We start from the raw sequence: 13165 nt of genomic DNA on the forward strand, positions 1-13165 counted from the left end.
ATGAGAGCTAGTGAAATATGACTTAGGAGTATGCCCAAGTAATTTATTGTTCAAACATGCATTGTCCACCTTCACCTCTTTTGTGTTGCAGAATTCCACCAGGGTTCTGTCCTGTCAGACCAGCAGACAGCCCATGTGTGGACTTGATCTATGATTGTCCACCCTGGCTCCTCTTTAGTAAAACTCACGTTCCTTGTACTTTTCCTTAGAGTTCCAACCCCCAAAATTTATTGAGCTTGTTTCCTCAGAATGTGAACAATATCTATATCCTCATCAATGATTACTGAGTCTCTTTGAAGTTCTCTCAGTAATTCTTTGAACGTTTTACCCTGAAATCCCTAGTTCCTCCTCAAATCTATCCAGATTTTCTATAAGCAGCTCATATAGTAACCTATCTGCAACACAACTCCCTGATTACTTTTTATCTCTAGCCTTAGAAGACTGCCACTTGACTGTTTCCTGAATCCTGGTTATTTCTGAAAGGATCATTCTTTTCTGATTTTGGAGATCTTTCCTTATTACTCATTTACTTTTGAAAAATTTCTTTGGGTCCCAGTGTCAACTTTTCTGATCTAGTAACTAACAAGTTCTTTCCCCGTTTCCTAAAACTGTTTTAAAAGAAACTAGAACTTTCCCATTTCATCTAAAATTGTCTTATTTGAAATATGTCCTTCTCCTCATTCATTTCTCAGTAGTTTTGTTTTTTCTTTACTGTTTATGGAGCTAAATTTTTTTTTTTTTTTTTTTGCGGTACGTGGGCCTCTCACCGTTGTGGCCTCTCCCTCCACGGAGCACAGGCCCCGGACGCACATGCTCAGCGGCCATGGCTCACAGGCCCAGCCGCTCCGCGGCATGTGGGATCCTCCCGGACCGGGGCACGAACCCATGTCCCCTGCATCGGCAGGCGGACTCTCAACCACTGCGCCACCAGGGAAGCCCCAAGCTAAAACTTTTTGAACCACTATGCTCTGCCTATCTAGAACAGAGCTTTCCAGTTGTTGTGCCATGGTAAGCCAGATTATAGGTATGTGGAGGTATTGATCCTGTTTCTGTGATCATGAGAAAACATGTGGTTTTATTCCAGAGTTCTCTGCATATATTATCTGTGTGCCATTGACATTAAAAAGATTGGGAAGCACTGAGTAGGTTACTCTATCAGTTGCCCTAGATCTCTGAACTCTTTCTGTGTTGACCTAATTCCCAAGGCTAAAGTGTCCCTGATACAGGTTTTCTTTAGTGATTTCTTTTGCCCTTTGCTATTTGTGTCAATCTAGCTTTTCTTCATGCAAGTGGTGGGTATATCATTTTTGTTATATCAATAGAAGTCTCACGTCTTTTAAATTGCTCTTCACTTGGGTTCCTTACATTTCTGTTGATAACCACAGTGTTAGTCCCTGATGTTCAAAGCTTAAATGCACAGTAAAGAGTACGACCTCTGAGAGGTTGCAAAGAAGGACAGGGTAAACAATTTCTAGAAGATTGGTCTGTCTGACTCCTTAGGGAAGGTCAGTGTGCATACCACAAGTCAGTGGAGAGCAGACCAAAATTCAGATACGAAGATTTGGAAAGAGAATTCAGAATTAGTCGAGCAGCTCTTACCCAGTTTCTTCAGCCAAAGTCACCAACCTGGTATGTCACTGCTCTTTCTATGCAGTATGTATGTGACAGTAAGGAGAGAAACCAGGAATGTTGCTTTTCTACATGGAAATATGACCTGTGGAAATGGATATACTAATATTTATGTCTAAAGATTCATAGACTTTTACATTAAGAGAGACAATCTTTGGATTCTTCCTCTCCCCCATATCAGTCTCAAGTCACAGTGTAAAAAATAAGGTGTGAAATAAACTGTTTTCATAGAGTTAAAATGCCCAGAGATTAAGTATGCATAGTGGGAGGATTCATAGGTTTTAGAGGCAGACTTGAGTTTGCTTTTCAGTTTGAGCACTTACTAGTTGTGTGAATTTGGGCAAGTGACTTAGCGTAGTCTACAGTTTTATTACCAGTGCAATAGAGGTAAGAGTGCCACCTGCTGCCATTTAGGGTGGGCTAGATAATCCTGTGGCAACATCCCCCAAACTTCAGAGGTTTATGTCATAGCCTTAGCTATGCCCAATGAGTGTGAGCAACGGGCTCTGCACATCCATTGACAGGGCCTTACACTGACAGAGGCTTCATCTCATCACAGGATTCTGGGATCACCACATCAGTGGAAAGTATATTGGCTCTCAAAGTTACAGCCCAGAAATGGCACACATTACTTCCACTCACATTTTGTTGTGCAGAGCAAGTCATGTGGTTTACTTAACTTCAAAGTTAATGGGAACACCTCATACCCATTAGGATGGCTGCTATCAAAAAACAAAAACCAAAAAAACCCTCACCAAACCAAAACCAAAACAAAACAGAAAATAACATGTGTTGATGAAGATGTGAAAAAATTGAAACTTTTGTGCACTGTTGATGGGAATGTAAAACGGTGCAGCTGCTGTGGAAAACATGGTGGTTCCTCAAAAAATTAATACTAATATAATTATTTGATGGAGGGAATCCTTTCACAGTGTATACATATGTCAGATCTTCACATTGTACTTTAAATACCTTACAGTTTTGTTGGTCAATTGTATCTATAAAGATGAAAAAAACAAGAATTAACCACATGATCCAGCAATTCTACTGCTGAATTTATATCCAAAAGAATTGATAGCAGGGTGAAAGCAACTGATGTGTCCATGGATGAATGGAAATACAAATGTGTTATACACATACAATGGAATATCCTTAACAAGTAAGGAAACTCTGATACATACTACAACATGGATGAACCTTGAAGACATGATGCTAAGTGAAATTAGCCAGTCACAAAAAGATAAACACTGTATGTCACTTATATGATGTGTCAATAGTTGTCAAACTCAAAGAAACAGAAAGTTAGGATGGTGGTTGCCAGGGCCTGGTGGGAGGGAGGAATGTGGAGTTGTTTAATCAGTTTCTCAAGATGAAAAATAGTTCTGGAAGTTGGTTGTACAACAGTGTGAATATACTTAACACTGCCGAACTGTAAACTTAAAAATGGTTAAGATGGTAATTTTATATTGTGTGTATTTTATCACAGTTCAGATTTTTTTCAAATTTCAATAAAAAGTAAATGGGAAAGTGCTTCTTACTATGTACCTAAAAGTAGACGGACAGAAATCTCTTTGAATAGCACTGATGACCACCACACTACCTCATAGGATTGTTCCAGAGATTAAGTGAAGTACTTCCCACCAATTATTTTATGGTTTAAATGAGGGTGAATGTAACACATACATCAAGAGACAGATAGTGTCCTTCTCTCTTTTTTAAAATAAATCAGTTTTACTAATTTAAACACAAAATTTATGAAGAAAAAGTCTCTCTGCAGTTGTGGACACAACATACTTTTATATAGCAAGGCCAAAATAAACTTTGTGTTTTTAGACCACACGGTACAAAGCGTTAAAAAAAAGTTTAAAATTGTTAGTTTCTATTTGCTTCAAGCAAAAAAGAAAAAGAACAAATTTATATGTTAAAGAATTTGGAAAATTCACAGATGACTAATTTTACCAGCAACATGAAACTTTATGGAGTTTCTCTTTAGCTACCTGGGTTGAAGCTGGTGTTTTTCTCCTTCACTGCTGATGGCTAGTGTTCATTCTTCTAGGTAAATGTGGGAAATGACTTATTGAAATTTTATAGAAATTTATTTTGATTAAAAGTGGCTTTCCCTCCTTCCCAACAAGTCCAGATAAGCATGTATTGTACAGACTAAAAGTTCAAGGTCGAAATGATAATGGAAGGATCAGGCACTTCCTGAATACAGACTCTACTCAGGTCTTCTTATAAGAGGTCCCACATAGTAATTCATTTTAACCCTTACAACAACCTTGTGAGTTCCATTACTATTACTATCCTCAGTTGACAGGTGAAGAAACGGAAAATAAATTTAAGTACCTTGGCCCAACACTAAGTCGCAGTGCCAAACACATGATAACCACATAAATGTTATTGTCTTGGCATGTATTATTGTTCTTTTAATGTTTTCTCTATTATTTACAGTTCTAAAAATTAAGAATTATAACCACATTTATATTTTTAATGTGATTTTTAGGGATGAAGAGAAGCCAAAGAACCCCATGGTAGAGTTGTTCTATGGAAGATTCCTAGCCGTGGGAGTGCTTGAAGGTATAGTTACACATGTTTACTTTTTCATTACAATTGAGATATTATTAGCTTTTAGCTCCTTTGTCATGATAGTGACTTTATTTGTGGAATGGTTTTTAATTTTAATTTGACTTTCTCTGTCTAGTAGTTTCTGCTGCATTGCTACTGCTAATCATTTATATAAAAAGCAAAGAATTGAGTGCCTGTAAAGGAAAGTACAGAGTATATTGTCATATGCTACTTGGTACTTAGTTAATGTTGTCCTGATGTTCTTTGCCTGGGACGGGTTCTGTGATACTGTGAATTGTTAGGATACAGGGATTAATGGGGCAATTGGTGGATCTTTTAAAAATAATATTGGAGTTTAATACTGGGCTTGGTATGATGTATGATGGTCACTGTTTTTGAGGGTTTCAAGTCTATGCATGTTGAAAGCTGTACTTAGCAATTTAGCATAGGGTATTGCAGGGTTTCCATTTTGGGGGTGATTATAAAATTCTTCAGAATATAGTTTTCAAGAAAGAGTTGTACTCTGTCTTCTGAAAAATCAGTTGAGTGATACTATTCCTGTTATGTAAAATCCAGGCCTCACCAGTTACTCTTTGGTTTTCCTAACAAGGGCAGGGAACTGACTCATAATATATACTTCAAGTAATAATATTACTAAGTCCCAAAGCATACATTTTTGAAAAATTGTTATTCCCAAATGACCCTATACATCAACTTTTGAAAGTTCACCCAAATCACCCAGAGTATAAAATTTGGGAAATTAATTTTTCTTCAGGATCTTAAGTGATGGAGTCCCATGAAGTTTTGTTTGAATGTAGTTTTATATTTGAGATTTGGAAAAAGGGAGACACTAACTCAGGATTTAATCAGACATCCTAAAGGTTATATTGAGGTGTTAGTACATTTTGTTTGCCTCAAATGCTAAATATTCATTATATAAATAGTGGAATATTTTATATAGTGCATTGTATTCCAATTTGGGATGTCCACACTATCATACCAGTTTTTATCTGAAGTAGAACACTGTATATAGCAGAAGAGGAGCTCTAATCAGGTTGTGACTGGGCACTATTTGTAATACTTCTCATGAGCACTTCTACCTATATTATCTGGATTCTTAAAAGTGATTATTAAAATTTCTCAGTCAGTGAAGTCTTTGTACTTGGTTTTGGTGAGTTGTTTAAAGGCTACTGTGCTGCATAAATGTGATTTTAATACATTTCCAAGTGAACTATGTGTTTGCTTTGTTAACAATTTATTTTAGAACACTTTATTATTTTTACATATATCTTCTTAATGCCTTTTTTTAGACTAGTGACTCTCAATTAGGGGTGATTTTCAGTTTGTTTACTAAAGTACTCTATTGCAAAACTTCTTCAACTCTTCTAGAATTTCTAGGCCGTTGACCCCTCCGTTCTATTCTTCTCAGTCTTTGCTTTACTTCCTTCCTTGTCCATTATGATCATCCTTATACATTTCTAAAACTCTTTCCCCTCATTCCCTTCTGGCACCACCTCTCTGGCTAGTCTCTGACCCTCATGGAACTATTATTCCTCTTCTCTCTGCATGTACTGAGAAGCTGACCATTGCTAGGAGAAAGTCACTCAAATGAGCTAACTGTAATGGATCATAAAGTTGTAGTGACTCGAAGCTTTACTGGTCCCAAGCCTGTAATCCTACCTGGCAGTCATCTTTGTTTTGTTTAATCACTGTCTTCTTTCCCATTTTCTGCAATAACTATTTCCAGTTTTTCTACCTCTAATCTAATTTCTTTGTCTCTTCATTTTCTGAGAAAGATCTTAACTCAAATTTCATGGATTTACCATGAAGTTAATGAAGCCTAACTATGGGTCCTCGCTAAGGCTCTGAATCTAATTTTTTGCTTATAACTTTTTTATCATAGTTCTTAAAAGTGAGTTCCTCATATATATGAGCTTCAGGCTTCCCAACTTGGATCCATTCCAACCTCTACCACATTCTTTTATTTGTCCCTCCAGGTAATAGAGGAATTATTTAGTCTAATATCAATGGCTATTCATTACATGTGCTCAGAATCTCATCCTTTCATGTTTTCACTCAGGCCTTATTCTGTCCATTATCTTGCTTTTTTTCTGTATCTGTAGCTTCTTCCTTTCACTGTGTCTTTCTCATCAATATTTAGACATGCTCTGGTGTTTCACATCTTTAAAATTAAAAAAAAATCTCCCTTCACATGCTCTTTTTCAGTCAATCGTATTCAGAAATAAGCTCCTTTAAAGTGAGGAGTTTGTTTTCACCTGCTATCTCTCCAATTATTCTACCTGTCCCACTTTCATTTTCTGTCCCCAGACCTCTTCTCAAAGGGGCTTTTTAAGGTTATTGATTTCTTACATGTGTGTTAGTCCATCGGATCCCTCTCAGTTCTTATTGAATTCTTATCAACTATTAATACTGTTGACTCCACTCTCTCCTTCTCCCCCTTTTCCCCACTCTTTCCTTAAAAACACTTCTCTGGCTTCTATCACACCATATTATCTTGGCTTTCTCATGCCTCTGTGGGTACTTCTTATGAGTTATATTTATAGTTCTTCCTGTATCTAAAGGTAGGAGATCCTTGGGAATCAGCTTAGGTCCTCTTCCTCTTCCTGTCAGATAATTCCTTGGGCAGTGTCATTCACTTCCTTGATTTCCTGCTATCAATAAGCTAGCAATTCTCCAATTTATAGCTTCACACCAGTCTTAGTTACAGACTTATTTATGTCCACCTCTTTTCAACTTGAAATCTTATGGGCCATTTGAAACCAATGATTTTCCCTGCTGCCTTAAAACAAAAGTAAAAAAAAAAAAAATCCTCTACTCTTCCTTCACTGGTGCCCCTTTCAGTACATAAAAATCAATTCAGTTGTTCATGCTAAAAATCTGAGTATCATTCTTGATACCTTCCTTTCTCTTCTGTTCCCCATCCTGCCTATGAGCCATTCAGTCAAGTCCTATCGGTGCTCCCTTTTGTATATATTTATAAATGTGTGTATGTCATTTCATCTGTTTTTATACACTTTTACTAACACCCTATTCAATGCTACCTTTATTTTTAGATAGATTCTATAATAGTCTCCTGACAGTCTATCACTCACTTAACACAGAAACCATAAGGATGTTTCAGAGATATAAATCAGAGCCTCTTATTCCTAGATTTAATTATTTAGTAACTTTCCATTATATTCAGAATATACTGGAAAAAAATTCTCAACAAGGGCTACTAGACTTCGTTAAGAATTTGATTTTGATCCCTCACCTAACTCTTCATTGTCATCTCCGTCTTGCTCCCTTAAGCTATACTTTCCTTCCCTTAATTCGTTAAAACATGCCAAGTTCTTTGCAGCCTGAAAGTCTTTGCGTGTGCTGTTGCTTGGCCAAGAATACTCTGGCTCCCCGACGTTCTGGCCTGGCCAACTCCCATTCACCTTTACAGTCTCAGCATAAATGTCATTTTGCTATGGAAGTTTTCCCTGCTTCACCCTCCAGCCCTAAAGACTAGGTTTGTTCCCCGTTTTTATACCTTCTCACAGCACTCTGTCTCACCACCCCTTTTATAATATCTGTAATTATAAACAATTGTTTGTTCATAATTATATGTACAATTAATGTGTATAATGTCTTTTTCCAGAAGAGGATAGGAGTTTCCTCGGCTCAGAGACCATATCTCTTTTGTGCACTGCTATATATATTCTCAATGTTAGCACACTCTCTTACCCTTAGAAGGTACTTTTTTAAAGAATAAACATATATATATATATATATATATAAATATGTATGTTTATATACATATATACATAATATGTACTTACATATGCATGTATATAATTACATACACACATAGGGGTGTGTAATATCTATAGCATAGCTGGATGTGAATATACATATGTACAGGTACAAACCAATAGGAAAATTATACCAACTACTACTGTCTGGAGCATAAACAGTTATAGTTTTCAGGTTCAGGAGATAATTACTGTATACATCTATTTACTTTTAGTAGCTAAAAGGCCATATTGAGGAATATTAATTTCCCCCCTCTTATAGGTAAAAAATTTGAAAATACTGAAATGTTTGGTCAGTACCCACTTCAGGTCAATGGATTCAAAGATCTACATGAGTGCCTAGAAGCTGCCATGATTGAAGGAGAAATTGAGTCTTTACATTCGGAAAATTCAGGAAAGTCCGGCCAAGAGGTGAGTTTAGCATCTTTATTCCCCTTTCCTTCAGGTCTTTCTTAAAATGTTGTGAAGTGCAATTTAAAGCTCTAAGGATATAGCTACTAATAATTGAGAGAATACTCAGAAAATGTATTTGGATTTAATTATGATAATTTATGCATATTTGGGAAACCTGCAGAGTCAATATACTCTATAATCTAAGTTAAATTTTCATTTAAAATTTTTCTCAAAATTTGATGTTAAAATCCTCCTTTAGGACACTGTTCAGTCTTTTAAGACTTTTCAGTCATGGTGCTGGCCATTACAGCATGCTAGTCCTGGAAGTAAGGAAGAAAAACACTGATGTTAGAGTGGAATTTTATATAGACATATGTTACTTACCTCAAATATTGTTGGAATATGTCCACACCCAAGTAGGCAACACCACACTCCTTTTCTTGTAAAATTACTGTGTGATTGCCTGAAGAGCAGATGAAAAAACTTGCTTTCTCAAGAAAGAAAGAATTAAAAAAATATATTACAAACCTATTTATCTGTCTCCACTGGTCTCTGTCTAATAACCTATCTCCATCTCTCAATTCATCTCTCTAGCTCCATCTGTATATCCTTCCATCCATATATTCTTCTAGAATAATAGAGTAAAAGATAAAGGACTGATTATGTGCGCCAAAATCAGTCATCATTAAGCAATTGCTGATAGCTGTCTAGATGTAAACTCCGTGCATGAGGGTGGGGGTCTTCATCTGTGCCATTCACTACTGTATCCGTAGGGCAGTGTGGTGACTGCAGATAAAATTACATAATACATATTGACTGACTGAATGAAATGTCTCAGTCATATTAAAAAAGTTGCCAAGGTCTTTATTCTGAATAGGTACTTAATAAATATTAAGTGATGGCATCTCTGTTTATCTAAAAAGGGACTAGGTTCTTGTATTTTTCAGAATAAATTGCTTTTATTTGAGTTGTATGCTTTTTTAAAAAGATAATTCTATCGCCATCCTCATTTCCTTTTCTTCCCTCACTCAAACAAAAAAGGAAATAAATAATATTTACTATGTTTTGGCTGTTTTTTTGAGAGAGAGAAAATATTTGAAATAGTTTTTCTCTCTACATCATAGAGCATCTATTTCAGTGATTCTCAACAGATATCTACACCTCACTTCAAAGCTATCGAATCAGAATCTAGGGTAGGGGTATGGTATATGGCCACCAGAGCTCCACAGATGACTCTGATATAGACCTTTAATTAAGAATACTTAAATTAAGCATATTTATTTTATTGATTGGGAAACAAATCTGTAAAGATTGGGACTTTCCAAGGATCCCAAAATGGAACAGGTTTGCAGAGCCCCATGAAGTGCAATCTGTTTCCTATTAAACAAAAGAATGATGGGTTTGGGCAGGGAAAAAAGGGATGGCATTTTCCTCACATTGTCAAAGTAGCTTATAAATGAAACACACTATGTTTTATTGGTAAATAATTTAATAATTGGTAAATAATCTTTCTCACATATTCCTAGCTTTTAAAAATGTTTTTCTTACATTGACTCTGATTGTCATTATTTATTTTTTAAAAAATCTAGTTTGTCCTCTGTCTTTGGCTTCATACTCTGAATGCCCTATACCACAATATATAATTTCTGCCTAGGTTTTCCCATCTAACCTAAGATACACAGTGGTTTGTTGTCATCTCTGAATTCAGTTTCTAAGCAGTCTCAATAATAGCAAATTTGATTACCTGTGATTCCTAGTACCAGTTGCCTAGATTTGCTGAACACAGTAGTTTCAATAATAATTCAGCCTGGTTTAAGTGACTCTCACCGACTAGAGCAGAATATGTTAAAAGTGTTTAGTAGCACCCTTAAATTATAGTCTTATTATGTGCTTCAGGAAAGCTATTTTGTTTCTCTATAAAGACCAATGAGTAGCATTTTAGGCTTGTTTCTAAACAAAATTGGCATAATCCCCGATGTTAATACCTTTTATCTCTTACACTATTATTTAATAAAAATTATTGATTTTACTTTGATATAGAAAACATCTGTTTTTTTTTTTTTCTGAAATAGCTGGGGCCAACTAATATAGGAAGATCTCTAGTCTCCAGAATTGCTTATGTTAAAACATCCAGTGGGCTGTAAGAGTTTACATTTCTGTAATGACTACCAAGAGGCAACTGAATAAATTAAAAATGATTATATGTAAGATATATTTCTAAATCATAAATTTTAATTAAATGGTGTGCCAATTGTAAATGAGTTATACTCTCCAAGAAACCTGGAGCTATTTTTTGATTGCCTGTTGGAGAGAAAGAATTTCAAAGAGTAAACACCTCACTTCTGGTGTGGGTATTCACTACTAATAGTATGATGTACATCCTTTTAGACGATTGCTATGCACATATAAATATTGTATTTGTCTGTTCATACTGTCCTGAAACTTGCATTTTTTTACTTAGCAGTATATTGTGAGCATCCTTCCATGTCAGTATATAGCTTTACATCATTCTATTTAGAACCTGCATAGTATCACTGTAGCCCGTATTTATAAAATAAAATTGTTGTAATTCTTCTGTGAGACAGTAGTTGGACAAAGAATTATTTCAAAGAATGTCTTCCTGTAAATACCCTTGAGCACTTAGGAATGAAGGATAGTTAGAAGTGGAATCTTTAGGTCACAGGGCATACTCATTTAAAAATGTAAGTACTGCCAAATTTCCCTTCACAAAGTTGTACCAAGTTATAATCAAAGTGCTGAGAGAAATTTTACAGAGCTTTAATTAAAAAACTAAGTTATAGAAATAATACCTATGTGTACTATATTAGATATATGGAGATATTATATAGGAAATATATAGGGCAAAGGAGTGAAGGCAATTAAATGACTGAAACTAATTTTTGAATTGGAATTGCAAGTTTTCTCTTCTCATGCTTAGTTTATATCCTAGCTTTGTTTGGTGTTCTGTGGGGAATTTGCAATGATAGGTCTGTTTTTTCTTGTTCCTCCCCCGCCACCCCCCATATTCATGTAATCTTCCAAAAGCAAGGTAGTTAAAACATATTAATAGAAAAATCAGCTATTTACTCATAAAAATGGCCACATTCTCTCTAGAAAATATTTTAACAGGTCAGATTTATATTTACAGTAAATTCAGGAGTACTGCTGTTGCCATTGCTGATTATCTAAGTTCTTTTTTCATTAACCGCAGAAATCTATTACCCCTGTCAGTTCATTTTATAATGTAGTAATAATAATAGTAATCATAATGATATGTGTTTTGAGATATGGAGAATATAAATAAGCATCATTTTTACCTTTAATGACCTATGTCTCACAGCATGGCATACTGGTTAGATTAGGGATAAAGTATAGAGTTTTACTGAATGGAAAAATATTTTGAAAGAAAAAAGTCTCATTGGTTTATATTATTTGAAATTCTACTTATGTACTGCTGTACTTATGATCTAAAAATCACAGAGCTAGACATACCCATAGTATTTTTGTAAATGAATTTAGGGAATGGTGTGGCTATCTCTTGTCCTGATCAGCATGATAATGAAAAAGTGAAATCCTTCCACTCCTGTAGTAGGAAAAAACTGTCACTGCTGTTGGAGGAAACAGATCGATACAGAGACATATTACATAATATATTATGAACATTCTTTCATATGATATGGAACCTATTTCCTGGACTATTTATGGTTTACAGAGAAGCATACCACCAATTTGGGTCATTTCATTTCTGCTGGCCATTGTAGGTTCCCGTGAATTAAAGTATGTTAACTATTTAAAGTTAATACTTAGATTTAATTTTAAATAGTAACATTTAAAGCATTGCAAAAAAATGAAGGTAATAGTACTTGAAATCTACTTGTTTGAGTATTATAAAATGGAATAGAGAATATCATCCTAAGGCATCAGACGTTTTCCTTGTGATATGTGTGGGGCATATTTTAATTCTTAATAGTAATTTTAGGTGTGGATTAAAGCTTAACTAAAAAAAATTCTTTCCAGTGCCATGGGAGAACAAAGCAAATAAGCAAACTTTGCTCAAGAAATTTTAAAACTTAAGAGATGTTTCTAATATTAGATCTTCCATAACTTTCCCTAGTCAGTTTCAGGTAATATCCATAAAGCAAATTCCTTAAACTTCAACTTTTAGTAAAAGGTAAACCAAATCCAACTCAGGAAATCTCAATTCAGGTAATCATTAGCATTTTGGGAGGGAGAAATAGTTTTTAATAACCATTTATTTTTATTGATTTTATTTACAGAAAAGTAGCAACTTTCAAGATCACATTCAGTTTGCCACATGTGCAATTTCTGCTTTTCTTTTTCTTGAATGTTTGAATTTAAATTAGCATACTCTTAACTTATTGACATTTATGTGGTGACATTTTGTGGCACTTGAAAATACCATACACAATATAGTATGCAAGTTTCTTTTTACAGAAGTACATTGCATGGCTTAAAATAAGCACTTCAGAAATACTTGTTACATTAATTTATACTTCTTTATTTGTTAATTCACAAGTTTTTTCCTTTTTCTTTCTCTTTAAATAAATAAGGTTTATGTAAAGCTTGAATCTGTTTATTGAAATAATTTTGAAGTTTTGTTGCATTTCACGCTTAACTGAACAGTTGCCAAAGTGTGTGGAGGAAGTGCCTCATAGCAGTGAGGCATTCAATTCTTTAAGCACTAGTCATTTTTTAAAATATTAAATGTAGTTATCATCAGTATAAACTGTGTTTCCTAGTGATAAATCTTTTTCTCA

General features: G+C 34.9%; 1 protein-coding gene across 4 annotated transcripts in view; it reads left to right on the forward strand.

Annotated features, from left to right (window-relative positions):
• Positions 1-13165, forward strand: part of USP25 (ubiquitin specific peptidase 25) — a 138594-nt gene that overhangs the window by 73546 nt on the left and 51883 nt on the right. For all 4 annotated transcript variants that reach the window (XM_060150761.1, XM_060150760.1, XM_060150763.1 and 1 more), the window contains exons 9-10: positions 4133-4206; positions 8257-8405. In XM_060150761.1, the coding sequence (XP_060006744.1) occupies positions 4133-4206; positions 8257-8405 (223 nt within the window). The remainder of the gene's footprint in view (positions 1-4132; positions 4207-8256; positions 8406-13165) is intronic.

This window comes from Lagenorhynchus albirostris, chromosome 5 (assembly GCF_949774975.1).
Source record: "Lagenorhynchus albirostris chromosome 5, mLagAlb1.1, whole genome shotgun sequence".
Lineage (NCBI taxonomy): Eukaryota > Metazoa > Chordata > Mammalia > Artiodactyla > Delphinidae > Lagenorhynchus > Lagenorhynchus albirostris.